Genomic DNA, 21,387 nt, shown 5'->3' on the forward strand with positions numbered 1-21,387 from the left:
CTCACATACTAGCTGTGTGACCCTGGATAAGTCCCTTTCTTACTCTAGTCCTCAACTTCCTTATTAGTAAAATGTGGGGATTGCACTCAGTGTCCTCTAAGTTACCCTATCGCTCTTGAATTCTGTAATGCTGTCCTGTGTAGAATAACCCACATTCAATAACTGGGTTATAGACAGGGTGAGTAAATCACCAAAAAGGAAAAAAAAATAAGCCCATTATTGGCAAGTGAGTTTTTCAAATGGATGGAGGGTTGAAATCTAATCACCATGGCATTTGAGGAAATAGCCTATTTTCATGACCTATGGAAAATTGAACCAAATAAAATAATAAATAAGGCCAGGATGAGCATAGCTTCAAAAACCTCCCCTCTAAGCAGGTGTGTTTTACTGAGAACAGTAGAGAAGGGATGGATCTCAGGGCTTCTTTTTCTCCACGTCCCTCAACAAACTTCCCCAAAGTTGAGGTGAAACTTAGGGCAGTATCTAATCACAGAGTATGGACCCAAGGACTGAGAGTTTGAAGGTGAATTGAGAAGGGCAAGTACTAGATGGAGGGATGTATCTACTATTTCAGGCATCTATCACTCTTTGAAGAATCGAGGTGCACAGGCAGAGAGGGCCACCCATAGCAGGCCACAATGATATGTTTCTTGACATTTGTAGCCTGATACTTGCATTGGGGGTACTGGGCATTGCCCTTTAGTCGGCACTCAGTAACCTGCAGGGGTTTGCTGCTCTTGTGGCAATTAGAAAACTCGTGCTTGCATGGGGCCTTTGTATTCCAACAGATAGCCCGGATCTTCCAGACGGACTCCAATATGAAGGTATTGAATTGCTTGCAACTCTCCTTTGTCATACCCCTGCTTCTCATCATCTGGTTGCAGTAGGCATTATCATTGAGGGCTGGGCGGTCTGAGTCCACATGTTGCCGCTCGAACCTCTCTGCTGAGGTCTCTGATGAGACCAGACTCACTACTAGCATTACCAGCAAGGGGAACAGCAGGAGGGATCTCTCCAGAGCCATTACGGCCTCACTCGAACCTACCCAGGAAAGGGGCAAAGACAGATGAAGGAAACCGTGCCTTGGAAAGGACAGTCTAACCACTCCCTCTCTCCACCTTCCTACTCCTGACTTCCCTGTGTTATGAGGTTCTTTCAGAACCAGAACACTGGACTTGAAATTAGAACATCTGGGTTCTGTGTCATTTATGTGGCCTTGGGAAAGTTGCTTAACCATTCTGAGACTTTTCCTGGGTCTCTGTTGCCTCATTTCTCAGATTAAAATTTTGGACTTGATGACATCTGTCCCTATGTTCCTTTCACTTCAGAAAATATCCCCCTTTTCAGATCAGAGAGATAAGACTCATACTGCCTTTGGGTATTCTCGGGGAAGCCAACACCTCCATTCCCATCCCTCTTTTCATTTTTGCCATGATCCCTACCTATTGTACAATCTTCTTCAATAATAATCCCCTCAGTTGGGGGAACCCATGAATGAAACTGTTTCAGGAGGCAAGGATACATGGGTTGGGAGGTGTAGAAGAATACCTCAAAGTAGGAAGAGGAACTTCCAGAAATATAACGACCCTCTTAGTGGAGTATGTGAAGGATGTGAGAGATTGTTTTGTCTAATCCCCTCATTTTACAGATGAGTAAACTAAGGCCCAGAGAAGTTCAATAACTTACTCAAAGTCACACAAGCATTAAGGAGCAGTGGCAGGATTTGAACCCAAGTCTGTTGACTATTCAAATTCATAGCTCCTTATATTACATTATACAATGCTACCTCCTTCTGAAAGAATTAACTATTTCATGACTTTAGATAGACTACTAGTCATATCATATCCTCAGGAACACAGCAACTACTTACTGTGAACACAGTTGACATAGCCTGGTGATTCAGTAGCAAAAGAGATAATTCTGCCCTGACACTAGCATCATAAAGGGGGCCCATTGTACTCCATGGAAAGATAGACCCCTCCCCCCACAACTTGGTTGCTCTCCTTACTCATTTCTCAGTGTGATCTCTGCCTCATTTTTTGTTCCCTTTCCCCTATGTGATGTGTTTCCTATTAGGAGGTCTCCCAGTGTGAGGCTCATCATCTAGAGGGTTCACTTCCAGACACACAGAACCCTTGCATCAAGCTCCCCTCCCCTACTCTTCCTCATCCTGATATTTCTGTTATGTCTCCTGAGGCAGAGTATAGAAAGTATCTCAGTATGCTGATTTATTTGACTTTGGATGTAGATCTGGAACCCAGTGAATAATAGAAAAGGGAGGAGGAACATGCCATGCTATTAAGGAGATACAGGAGTTCAGAAGGGTGCTGAGAACCTGCCTTTGAAACCTCTTTTCAGTCAGGAACACCAGATGAAGGAGCAGAAACCCTTTTAATTACTTTGAATTTGGCATTCCTAGATAGGCTTATGACCAAGAATAGCCTACTCAGCAAAATTGAGTATGAGCCTTGGGGGGGGGGGAATAGATATTTAATGAAGTAGAGGACTTTCAAGAATTATTGTTGAAAAGATCAGAACTGAGGGGCAGCTAGTTGGTGCAGTAGATAAAGTACTGGCCCTGGATTCAGGAGGACCTGAGTTCAAGCCCAGCCTCAGACACTTGACACTAGCTGTGTGACCCTGGGGAAGTCACTTAAGCCCTATTGCCCCAGAAAAAAAAATACAAAAAAAAAAAAAAAAAAGAAAGAAAAGATCAGACCTGGAAGATGGTGGAGGAAATACTCTCCCATGCTCCCGACAAACCCATCTACATACTACAAAAATAATGCCATAAGACAACTCCTAGAGAAGCATAACCCACAAAAGTACAGAGTGAGACCACTTTTCCAGCCAAAGATGGCTTAATTAGGTGACTAGGATCACCTGCTATTCAGGGTGAGAGAGGAGCTCAGTTCACAACACAGATCCAACCCCAGACAGGCTGCATTTCAAAAGCCTTGGAATCTTCAACAGCTACTTCTGAAACGTGGCTCACAGATTGGTGAGGGGGTTCAGCAGTTGGCTGGGGGGAAATAGCTGGGGTGAAAGGTCCATATTCTGAACCAGTAAGCTAACCTGAGCAGCAGCAGCTCAGTTGGGGAGGGACACAGGCATGCCAAGCTTCCAACCATAGAGAATCAGATTTCAATCAGACTTCTGCTTCTGGGTTAAAGAGAAAGTGGGCCATGGTTACTTAGAGGCCAGGTGGACTGAGAATGAGCCTAATCGTATCCCCTGGGACCTGCTGTAGCTTGGGTCAATGTGTCCTGGAAGCAGCGCTACATGTTAAGAAGGAGTTAAAAGCCAAAAAATTGGCAGTCAAGATGATCAGGCAGAGAAAAGAGCAGACCATCAGAAACTTCTTTGGTGGCAAGGCAGATCAGAATACACCCTCAGAAGAAGATAATAACAAAGTCAAAGCTACTACATCCAAAGCTTCAAAGAAAAATATGAATTGGTCTAAGGCCATGGAAGTGCTCAAAAAGGACTTTGAAGAGAAAGTAAGAGAGGTAGAGGAAAAAATGCAAAGAAAAATGAGAGTGATACAGGAGGGTCATGGAAAAAAAAGTCAACAGCTTGAAAAACCAAATTGGCCAAATGAAAAAGGTAGTACATACACTCTCTGAAGAAAATCATTGCTTAAGAATTAGGAAAGAAAGGGCAGCTAGGTGGCACAGTGGATAAAGCACTGGCCCTGGATTCAGGAGTACCTGAGTTCAGATCCAGCCTCAGACACTTGACACTTACTAGCTGTGTGACCCTGGGCAAGTCACTTAACCCCCATTGCCCCTCAAAAAAAATAATAATTAGGAAAGAGCAAATAGAAGCTAATTAATTTATGAGAAATAAAGACACAATAAAGCAAATCCAAGTGAATAAAAAAAATAGAGGGCAATATGAAATATCTTCTTTGAAAAACAGCTGACCTGGAAAATAGATCCAGGAAAGAAAATTTGAAAATCCTTAGACTACCTGAAAACCATGATCAAAATAAAAACTTAGACATCATCTTCCAAGAGATAGTCAGGGAAAATTGCCCTGATATTCTAGAAGCAGAAGGTAAAATAGAAATTGAAAGAATCTACCAATCACCTCCAGAAAGAGATCCCAAAAGGAAAACTTCCAGGAATATTATAGCCAAACTCCAGAGATCCCAGGTCAAGGAGAAAATATTGCAAGCAACTAGGAAAAAAGGAATTCAAATACTGTGGAGCTACAGCCAGGATAACACAAGATCTAACAGCTTTTATAGTAAAGGACCAGAGGGAATGGTATATGATATTCCAAAGGGCAAAGGAACTGGGATTACAACCAAAAATCACCTACTCAGCAAAACTGACTATAATTTTCAGGGGGAAAATGGGACTTCAGTGAAAAAGAGGACTTTCAGGCATTTGTGATGAAAAGACCTGAACTGAATAGAAAATTTGACTTTCAAATACAAGACCCTAGAGAAGCATAAAAAGGTAAACAGGAAAAAGAAATAATGAGGGATATTAAAAGATTAAACTGTTTACATTCCTACATGGGAAGATAATACTTCTAACTCAAAAGAACTTTCTCAGTATTAGGGCAGATGAAAGGAATATATTTAGACAGAGGGCACAGGTGTGAATTGAATATGAAGGGATGATATCTGTAAAATATTTATTTTTTGTTTTGTTTATCCTTGTTTTTTGTGGAGCAGGCAGGGTGGGGTGGCTTATGTCTGGGGCCAGATTTGGGCTCAGGGCCTCCTGGGACCAGGGCTGGTGCTTTGTCCACTGTGTCACCTAGCTGACCCATGAGGACATGTTTAAAATAAAGTTAAGGGGTAAGAGGAATGCCCTGGAAGAAGGGGAAAGGAAGAGGTGGAAGGTGGTAAAGTAGCTCACATAAAAGAAACAAGAAAAAGATTATGGAGAGGAAGGGAAGATGGGGAAGGAGTGGGGGAGTGAGTCTTACTCTCATCAGAATTGGCTTAAAGAGGGAATAACATATGAGGGGAAGGGGATAAGGAGGGGAGAGGTGAAGGAAGGGAGGGCAGATTGGGGTAGGGGGCAGTAAAAAGCAAAACATTTTTGAGGAGGAATAAGGTGAAAGAATATAGAAAATAGAGTAAATATCAAGGTAAGGGAAAAGGCTGGAACATAATGCAGTTAGCAATAGTAACTGTGAAAGAAATGATGAGTAGGATGCTATCAGAAGGATTTATGAAAAATGAAAACCATCAACAGAAAGAACTGATGGTATCTGAATACAGATTGAAATACAATTTTGTTAATTCCTCTTTCTAAAGTTACTTTGTCTATTTTCTTTTAGAACCTGACTAATGTGAAAATGTTTTGCATGACTGCACATGTATGACTTATATTGAATTGCTGGATTTCATAGGGAGGGACAAGGAGGGAAGGAGGAAGAAAATTTAGAACACAAAGTTTTAAAAAATTAATGTGAAAAAAAAAATTTTATCTAACTTGGGGAAAATTCTAAGTAAAGAATGTAAGCTCCTTAAGGAAAAACAAAAAGGAAATATTCTACCCCAAAATCATGATTTTAAAAATTAAATTAAATTAAATAGAAATGCAAACTTTCATTGAGATATTACTGAAAATAAAGATGTCATTAGTTTCCATCCAAAAGAAAAAGGAAAGACCAGAGCTGAATAGAAAATTTGACATTCAAACACAAGACTCAAGAGAAGCATAAAAACATTAAAGATAAATCATAAGATACTCAGTAAAATTAAACTGTTTACATTCCTATATGGGGTGATAATATACATAATTCCTAAGAATTTTATCATTATTAGAACACCTAGAAACATTCTACACAGAGGGCATTCTACAGAGTTGATTGTGTTGGGATGATCTAAAAAAAAAGTGAAGGTGTGAAAAAGAGGGATGCACTGCGAGAAGGGGGAAGAGAGAGGTAGAATGGGGGAAATTATCTCACATAAAAGAAGTATGCAAAGAAGAGTTTTTATAGTAGAGGGGAAAATGGAGAGGGGCAATATTTGAACTTTAAACACACACACACACACACACACACACACATGTTCACACACACTCAGTTGGGTATAGAAATCTATTTTTTCCCAAGAGGTTAATAAGAGGTGAAAGGGCTAAGAGATGGGGGGGAGGGGGGTGATAAAAGGGAGAGAAAATTAAGGAAGGGAGTGGTCAAAAGAATTCAAGTACTGTGGAGCCCCAGTCAGGATAGCAGAAGATCTAGCAGCTTCTACATTAAAGGACCAGAGGGCATGGAATATGATATTCCAGAGGGCAAAGGAAATGGGATTACAACCAAGAATAACCTACCCAGCAAAACTCAGCATAATATTTCAGAGGAAAAAATGGTACTTTAATGAAAAAGAAGACTTTCAGATATTTGTGATGAAAAGACCTGAACTGAATGGCAAATTTGACTTTCAAATACAAGACCCTAGAGAACCATAAAAAATTGGAGCTGGGGGACATACCTGGGGTCATACAGTGGGCGACTGTCTTGTGTCTGAGGCCGGGTTTTGGCTGGGATCCCCCTGGGTCCAGGGGTGATGCTTTGTCCACTGTGTCACTTAGCTAGGTGATGACATCTTTAGGGTTAAATTGAGGGGTGAAAGGAATTCACTGGGGGAGGGGGAAGGGAAGAGGTGAAATCCTACATGAAAGAAACAGGAAAAGGCTTATGGAGTGGGGGAAGAGATGGGGGAGGAGCAGGGCAGTAAATGAATTTTACACTCATCAGAAAAGGCTCAAAGACCTTAAACTCATCAGAGCTGCCTCAAGGAGGGACTAACAGACACACCCAACTGGGTGGAGTAGTCTATTTAATCTGGGCAGTAAATGAGCCTAACACTCAGCAGAATTGGCTCAAAGACCTCAATCTCATTAGAATTGTCTCAAGGAGGGAATAATGAACACTCTCAATAGGTTGAATAATCTCTCTAACCCTGCAGGAAAATAGGAGGGGAAGGGGATAAAGAAAGAGGGGCAAAAGAAGGAAGGGCTGAGTGGGGGAGGGGACAGACAGAAGCAAATCTCTTTTGAAGAGGGATAGGATGAAAGAAGATGGATAATAGAATAAATATCATGGGGAAGGGAATAGGATGGAAGGGAAACAGTTAACAATAGTAATCATGAAAAAGAGAAAAGGGGGGGGAAATTGTACAAAAAATATTTATAGCAACTCTTTGTGGAGGCTAAGAATTGAGAATCAAGGGAATGCCCATCAATTGAGGAATAATGGAAAAAGCTGTGCTATATGATTATAGTGGAATGGTCTTGTGCTACAGGAAATGACAAACAGGATGATTCCTGAAAAACCTGGAAAGACTAATGAACATCAATGTATAGTGAAGTGAGCAGAGCTGGGAGGATATTGTGCACAGTGACAGGAGTATTGTTCAATGAGCAATTGTGAATGACTTAACTACTCTCAGCAATGCAATGATCCAAGACAATCCCAAGGAACTAATAAGGAAGCTTACTATGTACCCCCATAGAAAGAACTGATAAAAAGAACACTTGTGGATTGTACATATATAACCTGGTTGCAATCTTGTGGAGGGGGGAGGAAAGGGAGGGAGGGAGGGAGAAAAATTTGGAACTCTAAATCTTACGAAAATGAATGTTGAAAAGTACCCTTACATGTAACTGGAAAATAAAATGAATGTTTGTTGCTGGGGAAAAAAAAAAAAGCTTCCACACTCAAAAAAAAGTAGAGCACCGGCCCTGGATTCAGGAGTACCTGAGTTCAAATCTGGCCTCAGACACTTAACACTTACTAGCTGTGTGACCCTGGGCAAGTCACTTAACTCCAATTGCCTCACCAAAAAGAAAAAAAAAAAAGAAAGTGAACCTCTGGCTATAAAAAAATTTAAAAAACCCAACAAACAAAAACCTAATAGATTTCCCAAAGTTTCCAGAACTCTCAAAAGCTTGAGGGTCTGAAAATAATATCCCAACCTTGGATCCCATGCAAGGATTATTGGAAGACAGCACTAAAGCCTAAGGCTAGACTGCATGCATCACTTCCAATGACTTGTATAACTTTATTGTTCTAACACCATCATCCTGCCTCCCTTCCCCAAGTGTATCACCTTTCCCATCTCCCAAGTAGTGAAAGGTATCTGAGTTGCTAGAGTCAAGCGCTCCTTTCTTTGGTGGGCCTTACTTTTTACACATGGACCTATACAATCTTTCCAATTTACAATGACACCATGCAATTTTACTCCCCTTTGAATACAAGCCTTCTTACTACTTTTTGCATATGACACTATTTCCCAACTCTAGACCTTCTCACTGATTGTCCCCCACACCTAGAGCGTGCTTCCTTATTACTTCTGCTACCTGGCTTACCTAGATTTCTTCAAGACTCAGTTAAAATACCATCTTCTTTATGAGACCTCCTGGTTCCTACTACTGCTAGTACCTTCCCTCTGAAATTACTTCCCATTTATCCTGCATATCTTGTAGGTACATGGTTGTTCGCATATTGTCTTCCCCCATTAGAATTTGGGATCCTTGAAGGCAGAGAACATGCCTTTGTAACCCTGGGGTTTAGCAGAGTGTCTGGAACATAGTAAGCCCTTAATCAATGCTCATTGACCCCCGGATTGAGTTATTGACTGACTACATCTAACTTTCTTCGCTATTCTTTATCCATATTGGGACTCTTCTTTGTGTCTTCAGTCTTAGGAATATTGTACCCAATGTCCTTATTATCATCTTCTCTTGTCTACTTCTTTGCTCTGGTCTTTATTGAGATGGTGGCCATTCTTGCAAAGGCCAACAACCCCTCTACTTGATCTCTAGATCCTGTGCACCACCGTCTACTCTCAGGATTTTGCCCCTTGGTCATTCCCTCACTTTCTCATTTCCTTCCATCTTTCCTCATCCATAAGCTCTTGCTTTACTAACTAAAAACATGCCTGGATCTCCCTCATTTTAAAAAAACTGTCACTTGGCTCTGATAAATCATCAAGTTATTATCCACGTGAGACAACATGGGATTGTAGAAGGATCACCAACACTTGCAAGGTACGAAGAATAAAAGTACAAAGAATGATCCCTACTCACAATGAACTTATGTCCTAATGTGAGAGACAACATAGTAGGAGTGTGTGTGTATATATGTATATATACATATATGTATAAACATATGTATTGACTATCTTCTGCATGAAGCCTTTCCTTATCTCTCTTTGTATGTACATGCTGTAAAAATACATATATGTGTGTAAGTACTACTAGTAGCTAACATGTATGTAGTACCTACTATATGCTAGGTACTGTACTATTATAAATATTGTCTCACTTTATCCTAACAACAACCCTGTGTGTTTATAGTGGGGAAAGCTGAGGCAAATGAAAGTTAAGTAACTTACCCAAGATTACACAGATAGTAAGTGTCATGAAGGTGGTAAAACTTTTCCGGAAGGGGATCTTCCTTGGGCCTAGATGAAGTACAACTAAAGCCCAGCTGCAGAGGCACCTAGGTGATAAAAACCCACATATGTATATACATATACATACACACAACCCTACTTTGTTGTCTCCCACATTAGGATATAAGTTCATTGTGAGTAGGGATCATTCTTTGTACTTTTATTCTTAGGATATACATGCATACCTACATATATATATATATATATATATATATATACACACATACATATATGCACATGCACATACACATACATATACATGTGAGAAAATTATTACCAAGGGCCCCCCTTCTGAGAGAGCCTGGCTGAAGGTCAACCTGGGGTCTGGAAGTTCTTGGCTGAAGGTCTACCTGGCGTCAGGAAGTTCCTTGTTACCACCAGAGGATCATGGACTGCCTTAAAGTCATGTCAATCAATGGACTTGAATGCTACCAGCCAATTAGCTTGGAGCAGTGTGTGGGGACTGCCTCTCTTCCGACCTGCAGGAAACTTCCACTCTTACAGGCACAGGAACTTCCTCTTTGTGGCCTGGGACTTGTGGGTAAAGGCAGCTTTTTCTTCTTCTCTCTCTCAGTTTGTGGCTGGAACCTCATGGTGGTGACAGAAAACTTGGGAGAAGAATTAAGCCAGGTTGAACTCTTATCTCTCCTCTAGGGTAGATAAGCTTCCCTATCTTTCTGAACTCCACGTGTTCTCTCTTTACTCTTTAATAAATGCTTAATGCCCAAATGCCAAGCTAAAGCTTCTAATTTATAAGTAAACCCTAGCTATCTTTCCCTACACTTGGGACATAAATAGATTTCTACATATTTAGTTTTACTCGTCACATACATATACATATATGGGTAGCTAGGCAATGCAGTATATAGAGCACTAGACCTGAAATCAGGAAGCCCTGAATTCAAAACTGGCCTCAGACACTTAATATCTGTGTAACCTTGGGCAAGTTATTTAACTTCTATTTGCCTCAGCTTTCCCGCACTGTAAACTCACAAGGTTGTTACTAGGATAAAGTGAGACGATATTTATAATAGTAGAGTGCCTAGCATATAGTATGCACTACATAGATGTTAGGTATTAGTAGCATTTACACACATATATATGTATATTTACAGCACGCACACACACACACACACACCAGGAAAGGCTTCATGCACAAGATAGTCCTTAGAAGAAGGGAAGGACTCTATGAGGCAGAGGTACAGAAGGGAGTATATTCCATTCATGGGGAGATGGCCAGTGCAAGGGCAAGGGCAAGGGGACGAGATGAAGCTTGGTATGTGAGGAACAGAGAGAAGAAGCTTATAATAGTGTCATCATTTCAAGGCAAAATACAAAAGTCTTAGCTTGTCATTTAAAGCCCTTTATAATCTGACCTCCACATCCCTTACCAATCTCACCTAATATTACTCCCCTTCCCCTACTGTCAGTTCTAGTCAAAATGACCTTCTAGCCTTTCCTATCACATGATATCCCCATCTAGTATCTCAGTGCATTTTTTTTCTTTTTTGGGGGGCAATGAGGGTTAAGTGACTCGCCCAGGGTCACACAACTAGTGTCAAGTGTCTGAGGCTAGATTTGAACTCCTGAATCCAAGGCTGGTGCTTTATCCACTGTGCCACCTAGCTGACCTCCCTCTCAGTGAATCTTCACAAGGTGTTTGTCACACCTAGAATGTATTCACTCCTCACCTCTGCCTAGCTTCCTTCAAAGTACACAGCATATTCCTCCTACACGGTGTCTTTCCTCAACCCCTTACCTGTTAGTGTTTTCTTCCTTGTGTTATGGGGGGAAATGGGGTATGGGTTGGGTTAGGGGTTGGGGTTCTTAGGAATTCCTCTTTAAAGAATTACACCCTCTTGCACACAAAAGCAGTTAGAATAAGATGGTAGTTTATTTAGGGACAAGTGAAGGGAAGGGGGGGGAGGGAAGGGAAGGGAAACCAAGAGAAATCCTTGGACTTCACTTGGGGAGAAAGGCACAAAGCACGTGGCTCTGAGGTACCAATCTCCTAGAGCAGGAGACCAGCAGGTACTTTTATAGGGGACTGATGGGGGTGTGACCATCTGCCTGTGGAAAGTTCCTTTAGTGAGGGAAGACCATCCCCCACTGGTGGTAGCTAGGGGAATTAGGTGAGGGGTGGCTATGGATCTCTCAAGCCATCTCTCTCTTCAGGATACAAAGGCAGCAGCCACACCCAAATTTATCTCCCCAGGGGTAAGGGAGATCAGAATGAAGGATGGAGGTCCCGAAGTTAGCTCAGTCCGATCTGATTCTGCTTATCTCTCTAGGCATATCTGTCCTCTGGTTTAGTTTCTCAAGGAGAAGATTCCTTGGTGTGCCCCAGAGAACTTCTGGGGTGCTCTGCACCCTCAACACTTGTGGCATTACTTTATATTTGCTTATTTGTCTATGCTGTCTTCCCCATCCACCATCCCCAGTAGAATCTAAGTTTTTTCAGGGCAGTGATTGTTTCATTTCTGAATTTGAATCTTCCTTACCTGGGACAGTCACTGACACTAAGCAGTAGGTTAATAAATGTTCATTTAAATTAATTGAATTCTCATGAGACAAATTTGCTGCCAATTCATTGATTAAATTTTTCTGTTTTTATTTTCAGTGTATGTTCTGATTTGGGGCTATTCCTAAAGTTCAGAGAGGAAGAGCTAAAACATGGCACATGCACACACATTGGAATTTGGAGACTATGAGCAAACACACACACACACACACACACACACACACACAAGATAGCCAGAAATACTGAGTGCAAATATCATGAAGGTGGTAAACTTTTTCAAAAGAAGGATCTTCCTTGGGGCTAGATGAAATACAGCTGAAGCCCAGCTGTAGAGGCATCTAGGCAATAACTCTCAATTAGGATGGTGTTGGTTTGGCTCTCCTGTCATATTTATGAACTTGACAGCAATTATCCATGTGTTTCCCAAACCTGAACATTGTGTCCTTTAAAAAATAGTGAGGAAGTGGGAGCAAATAATCTCTTAAAATAAGGTAGAAGAAATTCAGAGAAAGAAGTCTTCTATTATATTTCTAGTGTTCCTTGTCTCCAGTAACAGTAAACATACCTGTAATAGACACTTTGGTTTTAAGCCATAACTAAGACCTCAAAAGAGGTTTTTGTCTTTTCTCATCAAGAAGGATCCTGCACAGGAACCAGGTGAACTGTATTTTCCTTCTCTAAGGGGCAGGAGTCATCAGGCAATCACGTTCTAGAAGGTCTAGTGCCTGAACTACAAACTTAGGAACTTTTGACCTTGGAGTTACCAATGACAATTCACAAAATCTGTGCTGCTCAGGAAATCTCCCTTCTCTGCTGCAAGGCTAGACTCTGGGATCATCCTACTTAGGAAAATTAAAGCCTCTTCCCCAAGGGATTGAAATTCAGGAACAGTGTCCTTGACTTTACCCTCTCAGAAGGAGTACCAACAGATGTCTCCCCAAACCTTGAGCTTCTGTTTGTTGTAAGTTGCTCCTGATGATGGGGTAGGTGGTGAACAACTCCCAACCCCCCCACCCCACCCTCTGCCCCCCTGTTTTGGAAGAAGATAAAAGAAAAAAAGCAAATAATGAGTCCTTGAAAGCTGAACTAGACAATGAGATTTCTAACCTCAAAGCCTTCTTTGACTCTTCCTACTGGGGGGACTTGCAACTTGGATCAGGGGACTAGCTCATCCAAAGAATTGGAGGTTCATTACAAACCTTGTAAAATAAAAAGATTTATTAGGAGAGAGGAATATGGCCAGGAACAGATCACTATGGTGATGGTGCCACAGGAGTAAGAGAAGACCTGGTCTTTTGTATCTTTTCGAAACAAAGAAAAGGAAAGGAATTGCAAAGCAAGGGGAAATGCAAAAACTGGGGCCAGATAACTAAGAGGGGATCTTTGATAATGGGGTATCAGTGGGATATGCAGCATCCATCCATACCCTGCATGTCCTCTTGCAAACCTTAATATTGTTTATCAGTGTACTAGGTTCCAGCCCTGCCACACCTCATACCTGAGGTGGGAGAGAGTGCTGTTTTCCATTTGGCCTAGTGGGTTGGAATCTTGTGGATTTCTTGGAGTCTCACTACATTCCCTCTCCCTCACCCCAGTCCCACACCTTCCCATAGCCAGGCACAATCCAAGTCTTGTTAATTCTACCTACACAACATCTCTCAAAGCCATTCCATCCTCTCTTCTCCATTCAAGTAACTGCCAATGTAGATCAGAAGAGATTACATATATGTATAACAATAGCATTTACATTTATATAATCTGTGCATATGTATACCATACACACACACACACACACACACCCCTTAAAGTACTACATAAATGCTAGTTATTATGATTATTGATATGATTATAATAAATATCACCATTACTCAATTAATACAGGAGCCTCCTAGACTCCAATCTCTGTGTTGTGGGAATGCAGTGGGACCCCAAGAAACCTAAAGATCCAACCCCCCAAGGAATCAAACTTTCCCAGGGGAAAAAACAGCACCAAGGTCTTCAAAATGATATGCAAGATATGGATGGGTGTTGAATATCTTACTGATGCCTCATTATTCCAAAGTCTCCTCCTGTTGTTTGCATTTCCCTCCTAGTGCCTTGTGATTCCCTCCCCCTTCCTTTGTTTTGTGTGTGTGGGAGGCAATGGGGTCAAGTGACTTGCCCAGGGTCACACAGCTAGTAAGTGTCAAGTGTCTGATGCTGGATTTGAACTCAGGTCTTCCTGACTCCAGAGCCAGTACTCCATTCACTGCACCACCTAGTTGCTCCCCCTTCCTTTGTTTTGTAAACACAAAAGACCAAGTCTTCTCTCACTCAAATGGTACAGCTTTCCATAGTGATCTGTTCCCTGGCCATATATTCCTCTCTCCTAATAAATCTCTTTTTATTTTATAAGATTTGTGATGGGCTTCCAATTCTTTGGGTGAGCTAGCCCCCTGAACCAGGTCTCAAGTCCCCCCCAAACTTTCCCCTATGAGGGCCAAAATTTGATATACAGAGCATTATTTAGGTGACTCACCTTAATATTGGGGTCCCGGAAATATGAGGGATCTTTATGGCTCACCCTCCCCTCTGAACTGCCCTTTTAAGATATTTCTCCCAGGCCAATAAGAAAGGAGCCTCTAAGCTTTAGTTCACAAAAGGATCAGATTTTATTACTTGGGAATTAATTAAACAACAAAGGTGAAACTAATAAAAATCAAAGATAAGGACATAGGAAAATAGAAATACAGATAAATGCTCTTAACTCTAAGCTTAACCTATTCACTGCCCAGACCTTTTCCAATTAAGCTAGTTCAAAGGAATTTAGGGTTTTCCGTAATTAACTCACCAAACAGCAGCCACCAGAGACAGAATTAACAGGCACCACTGCAAGCAGAGGCGCCAGACAGAGAGCAAACCTGCCACCAGCGCAAGGGCCAAGACTGAAAAGAATGAGTTCCGGAAGAAGCCTAGAGTTCTAGAGCAGCCTGCCTCCCTTCAGGGAGCATTCAATCTCCCCTCCACCAAAAGGGGAGGTCCTTCAAAAGCTGCCTATGGAGAGTTCTCCTTCTGACCTCAGTAGCATATGTAACCTCGGGGTGGGCCAGGTGTGGCCCCTCCCAAATGAGTTAGCTAAAAACGGTAATATTAATCTTTATCACAAATAATTTTTACCACACCCCACTACAACCCAGACTCCATGAACCTACTGACATGGGGGTCGGGAAACTGGAAAACTAGCTATCAGGATGGAGATACCTAAGTAGGGAAAGATTAAATTCTATAGAAAGAAAGTCAGTTAGGCATGGCTACTACCTGAGCTAGGAGACAGAGATAACTCTAGAGATCAGGACTATCATTCAAAAGAATATCCCCTTGACTCTCAAAAAGCTTTCCCCACCCCCAAAGGGAACTTTCCATAGTCAGGTGATCACCCCATCCATACTGCCTCCATCCATCCTCTATAAAAGCTTTTGCCTTTCTTCTGTTTGAGGAGAAATGAGTCTCAGAGAATCATGTCTCTGTGCCATTTTCTCCCCTTGAGGGAAGTCTTTGACTTCCTTCTTGGCCCCTTTCTCTAGCACCTAAGTAAAAGACTATTTTACCCTAACTGAACTGTGTGCAAGAGGATGTAATTTCCCCCCCCCTCCCCCCCGCAGGGGCCATGGGGGTTAAGTGACTTACCCAGGGTCACACAGCTAGTAAGTGTCAAGTGTCTGAGGCCGGATTTGAACCCTGAATCCAGGGCCGATGCTCTATCCACTGCACCACCTAGTTGCCCCCAGGTGTAATTCTTTAAAGAAGAATAACTAAGGACCCCCACCACCTATTTCCCCTGTGACACTCCCAAACTGATCTTCCTAAAACACAGGTCTGACCATATCACTCCCTTACTCAAAAACCCATAGTAATACCCTATTGCCTCTAGGACAAAGTAAAAACCATCCCAAGACTGTCATGTCAAACCATTCACAACCTGGATCCCCCTTACCTTTTCAGACTTACTTCATATCACTATCATTCACCTGCTCATCATTTCAACTGAAATTGCTTAGTGGATGTTACCCATATACATAATTGTTCTCTTCTGTTTGTGTAGCTTTGCTCAAACTGTCTCCTATGTCTGAACTTCATACCTACACCTATCAATTTACTTCCCTAGCTTACTTCTAAGCAATGCTCAGGTGCACCTTCTACAACAGGTCTTTCCTGACCCCCCTACACCATGTATTAATTAAAAGGTATTAGAATAGGAGCAGCTAGGTGGTGCAGTGGATAGAGCACCAGCCCTGCATTCAGGAGTACCTGAGTTCAAATCCGACACTTGACGCTTACTAGCTGTGTGACCCTGGGCAAGTCACTTAACCCCCATTGCCCCGCAAAAAAAAAAAAAAAAAAAAAGGTATTAGAATATACTTTGTATTTTCTTATCTATGTACATGCAGAACTTCTCTACCTCCTTAGGAGAATGTAAGTTTCTTGAGCATAAGCATTGTTTTTTATCTTTGTACATGAATTGTCCACTACAATCAATCAACAAGCATTTCTTAAGTACCTACTGTATGATTTAGACCAATTAGACCCTGCACAAAGTACCCACAAAATTACAGAAATCACAGAATTTTGAAATTAGAAGGTACCTCCAACCTACAATGGGGGTAGCAAGGTGGCACAATAGATAGAGTGCTAGGCCTGAAGTCAGGAAGACTCATCTTCCTGAGTTCAAATCTAGTCTCAGACACTTAACCCCTGAGGTTACTTAGCCCTGTTTGTCTTAGTTCCTCATCTGTAAAATGATCTGGAGGAGGCAATGGCAAACCACTCCAGTATCTTTGGCCAAGAAAACCCCAAATGGGGTCAGGAAGAGTTATTCACAACTGAAACTGAACGACAACAACCTACAACCCCAGCCACCCATATCCTAGCTATAATACATCTGAGAAGTTGTCCTTTAGCCTTTGTCAGAAGACAGCCCATAAAGGGAAACCATTACCCTCTACAGCAAACCATTTCACTTTGGTACAGTTCTAATCAGAAGGAAGTTTTTCCTTACCATGATAATAAAATTATATCTTTTGTGTGTGTGTGTGGGACAATGAGGGTTAAGTGACTTGCCCAGGGTCACACAGCTAGTAAGTGTCAAGTGTCTGAGGTCGGATTGGAACTCAGGTCCTCCTGAATACAGGGCCAGTGCTTTATCTACTGTGCCACCTAGCTGCCCCTGATAAAATTATATCTTTGCAATTTCTACACATTACTCCTATTTCTTTCATTTGGGGCCAACCAGAATAAAATTCATTTCATTTCTACTGGACATCCTTTCAAATATCTAGAGACAGGGGGTCCCAGGGTCACACATCTAGTGTGTCTGAAGCCATATTTGAACTCAGGTCCTCCTGACTCCAGGGCCAATGCTCTGTCGGATGCTCTGCCCTAAAAAGGATATTTATTTAGAAGGTTAAAAAAACAACTCATTAGGACACTCTTACATATGCAAATTTATCACAATTCCTTAATTTTGCTTTATGCCCCAAACTTTTGGGAAGATCTTTCCCCATTTCCAAAATTGTAGTGATTGGGATGATTTCAACCCAAGTCAAGTAGTTGTTTGGTTTTTTTAGCACTCTCATTCCTATAGATAAGAGGTTTTAGGGGGCAGCTAGTTGGATCAATGAATAGAGCCCTGCCCCTGGAGTCAGGAGGACCTGAGTTCAAATTCAGCCTCAGATACTTGACACTTACTAGCTGTGTGACCTTGGGCAAGTCACTTAACCCTCATTGCCCAACCCCCAAAAAAGATAATAGGTTTCAGTATCCTAAACAGAGAAGAAAAAAAGATGATCCTCCAATCACTGCCCTAAAATCCCTGGGAATAAGAAAATTGAAATACCCTTAGTGTTTGTTAGAGTTTTTGTTTTTTGTTTTTGATTTTGATATAAAAAGGGGAAATTGGGGTATCATTATTAAGGATACTAACAGGGTGCCATCACTAGTTTCTGGTACTTTCCTATCTCGCTCTCTTAATATTAGCTGAACTAAAATTAGATTCTTGGCAGATTGCATGGGGGTTGTGAACTTGGATGGAAAAAAATATATCACATCTTACTTTTTACTAACTTCTAAATGAAATTTAGCATTTTTCCAATTGTGAATGTAGGCAACAAACGGTATTTTAAGAAGAGGTCCATAGCCTTCACCAAACTGCTGTGGTAAAAAAGTAAAAGTTTTTTTAACAGTCGGTTAGCGATAACTGAAAGACACCAGTTTTTTGAAGGACCGCCCTTTCGGGGAGGAGACTGTGATGAACCGCTTCCGTCTGCTAAGCACTCCACTTCCGGGGTGAGAGCTTAAAGGCAAGGAGAGAAAGGAAGTGATGTCTTTTTCCACTCTCCTCGCCAGCTAGCTTCCTCTGCACACACAGATGCTGACTCAGGTTCGACTCGGCCTGGTTCTCCGTAACAGCACGTGCTTGACGCAGCTCTCAGCCTCAGAGGTGGCCTTGGGTTTTTGGTGAGTTCTATACGGAATATAGACTAAGCTTAGATCTAAAACTACTTATTTGTATTTCTACTTTCCTATCTCTCTAATCAACATCACCTTGTAATTCCCAAACAATAAAAGCCCTAACTAAAGATCAGAGGCTTCTTCCACTTACAGGTCTGGGAAATAAATAAGGGAAAGGTTAAAGGGGAGTTTAATGCTCTTGTATCCAATTTTAAATCTCACACTGCCGAAAGGATCTGTCTGTCTGCCTGTCTCTGTCTGTCTATCTCAGTCTCAGTCTGTCTGTCTCTGTCTCATTGTCTTCGTGTGTGTCTCTGTCTCTCTCACACACACACACACACACACATACAAACACAAGTACACATGCATACTTATAAAGATTAAGAATCCTGTCCTAAATAGATGGTAGTAAGCTATCTTTGGTACAACTCTCCAGATATACATGGAATTTGCCAATAAATTCTTAACCAGCCACTATCTAATTTGAGACTGACCTAAGCAATGTGCTCTTATCTATAGCCCTCCAGAGCCCTCTACTGGCCTCAAGGGATATCTTTCAATAAACCTCCTTAGTATACTTCATTTCCTGACTTTTGTTTCTCTCTTTCCTGGGCATGGTGATTAGTTTATCACAAAATCACTTTTTTAGAGGGCACTTGCTGTAAACTAAAGATAAAGAAGCAATACAAATAAGAGCATCTGATCAATACTCTTTTCAATTATTTTCTTTGAACCCCAATAGTAATAGTGACTAATTTGGCCAAAGTAGGTCACTAACTTATGGCCTATGAAACATTTTATCACCATTCCACTTCCCAGCCCCCTCTAATACAACCCAAACTAACAATGTCATATTGATAGGAGTAAGGTGAACTTAATCATCTGGTTTGAGAACCAATTATAGGTCATTGCATTGAATCTGAGCTTAGGTGCCTTTGGGGACTGCTTTCATTTCCAGTGTTATAATCTTTGTGCATATTTTTGGGTCTCTCTGAGGAATGCTGGCTTAGCTAGTGCCAGTACCAGAAGCATTATCTTGGGCAACCAGAGGAAGGATTTCTCTAGATCCTTTATGAATTTTCACCAAAAGGAACTGCCAAGAAAAGGGAGAGAAAAAGATGAAGGAAGTACCCACATTGGAAAGGGACCCTAATCATTACTAGGGACAGAACGAGGTTCTCATAGGCTACAAGCACTTTTGGTGGATATATTTTCATCAGCATATCAATTTCTATGAGGAGGTGGGTGATTAGTCATTGAATCAGTTTTACATAACATTATATGTGCCATTTTGATGTGTTTGTCCAAGCAGGTTATGCCATGCTGATTACTAACATAGTCAAATGTTTTTTAATAATTCCTTTTCTTGGGGGGCAGCTAGGTGGCACAGTAGATAAAGCACTGGCCCTGGATTCAGGAGTACCTGAGTTCAAATCCGGCCTCAGACACTTGACACTAGCTGTGTGACCCTGGGCAAGTCACTTAACCCCCATTGCTCCGGCCCCCCCCCCAAAAAAAATTCCTTTTCTTTTTGAAATCCCTAGCTATAGACTTACTCTGCTTATTAAATAATACATTCAGCTCTTATTCCCACCACTAAGTTCTATAAGAATTATGTGAAATTCTTCCAGAATGAATTCTACTCATTCTTTTACTGGGGACAACACTGTGTCTCAGATAAGAAAGAAGAAATTCTTCCTACCTGGGAGTTTGCCTGAAAAAAGATTATATACCTCCTTTCCCACAGGGCTCCTCAGTGTTTCCATACTCTCTACATAGGTGTATAGCACATGCAGAAGGACTAGCACCTCTGGTATAAGGGCCCTTTTCTGGTCAGCTTATTTACCTTTTGTGTTCACCTGATTCACCCAACTCTCTCACCTGTGGCTCGAAGTAGCTGTAGCATGCACAGTGGCTACATCTCAATGAACCATCTCAACAGAAGGAATAAACCATGTTAAAAGTAACTGAGCAGGGGAGCAGCTAGGTGGCACAGTGGATAAAGCACTGGCCCTGGATTCAGGAGGACCTGAGTTCAAATCTGGCCTCAGACACTTGACACTTGTCAGTGAGTTAGGGAGATATCTATGGGCAGATGAAAACAATTTGTTATGATGCCATGAAGGTTGCTGAAGCAGGCACTGGGGAGCACTTAGAGCTTGGTCAGGCTTTGAAGATGAGCAGGTCATCCACTCCATCCTGGGCCATCACCAGTTGTCCTGCCGCTAGACTTAGATGACTCTGGAAGAGAGAGTGAGGCTGAGGACTTTGTGCAGCTCTGCCTCACTTAAACCCAATTCACTGTGCAAGTGAATGTTATTGGTCCTTTTTGAAAAGTACAAATAACAGCAGCAACATTCCTCCTTCAGCAATGATGATGGACTGGGACTCCAAGAAATCCAAAAGATCCCAACCCCCAAGGAATCCTTAAAACTTTCTGAGGGAAAAGCACTTCAGGAATGAAGTATGGCCAAGCATGACCCTGGTACACTGATGAGCAATATCAAGGTCTACAAGGGGATGTGCAGGATATGGATGGATGCTGCATGTCCTACTGATACACCATTATTCAAAGATCCCCTCACAGTTATCTTGCCCTTCCCTCCTGTTACAGGGGAAATTGGTTGGCATTGGGGATAATTCTTCTTTAAAGAATTACGCCCTCTCAGGGCAGCTAGGTGATGTAGTGGATAGAGCACCGGCCCTGGATTCAGGAGGACCTGAGTTCAAATCCGGTCTTAGACACTTGACACTTACTAGTTGTGTGACCCTGGGCAAGTCACTTAACCCTCATTGCCCCACAAAAATAAATGAATAAGTAAATAAATAAACAAGCAAACAAAGGAATGAATAAATGAATGAATAATTAATTAATTAAATGAATAGATAGATGGATAGATAGATGGATAGATAGATGGATGGATGGATGGATGGATGGATGGATGGATGGATG

At 41.7% G+C, this 21,387-nt stretch overlaps 1 protein-coding gene across 1 annotated transcript; it reads right to left on the reverse strand.

Moving 5' to 3' along the window:
* Window positions 1–565: 565 nt before the first annotated feature.
* LOC122738489 (ribonuclease pancreatic-like) lies at window positions 566–1,024 on the reverse strand. Its single transcript, XM_043980506.1, has one exon. The coding sequence runs from the start codon at window positions 1,022–1,024 to the stop codon at window positions 566–568; it is 459 nt and encodes a 152-aa protein (XP_043836441.1).
* Between the last annotated feature and the right edge of the window lie 20,363 nt (window positions 1,025–21,387).

The sequence above is a fragment of the Dromiciops gliroides genome, chromosome 2, assembly GCF_019393635.1.
Source record: "Dromiciops gliroides isolate mDroGli1 chromosome 2, mDroGli1.pri, whole genome shotgun sequence".
Classification (NCBI taxonomy): Eukaryota; Metazoa; Chordata; class Mammalia; order Microbiotheria; family Microbiotheriidae; genus Dromiciops; species Dromiciops gliroides.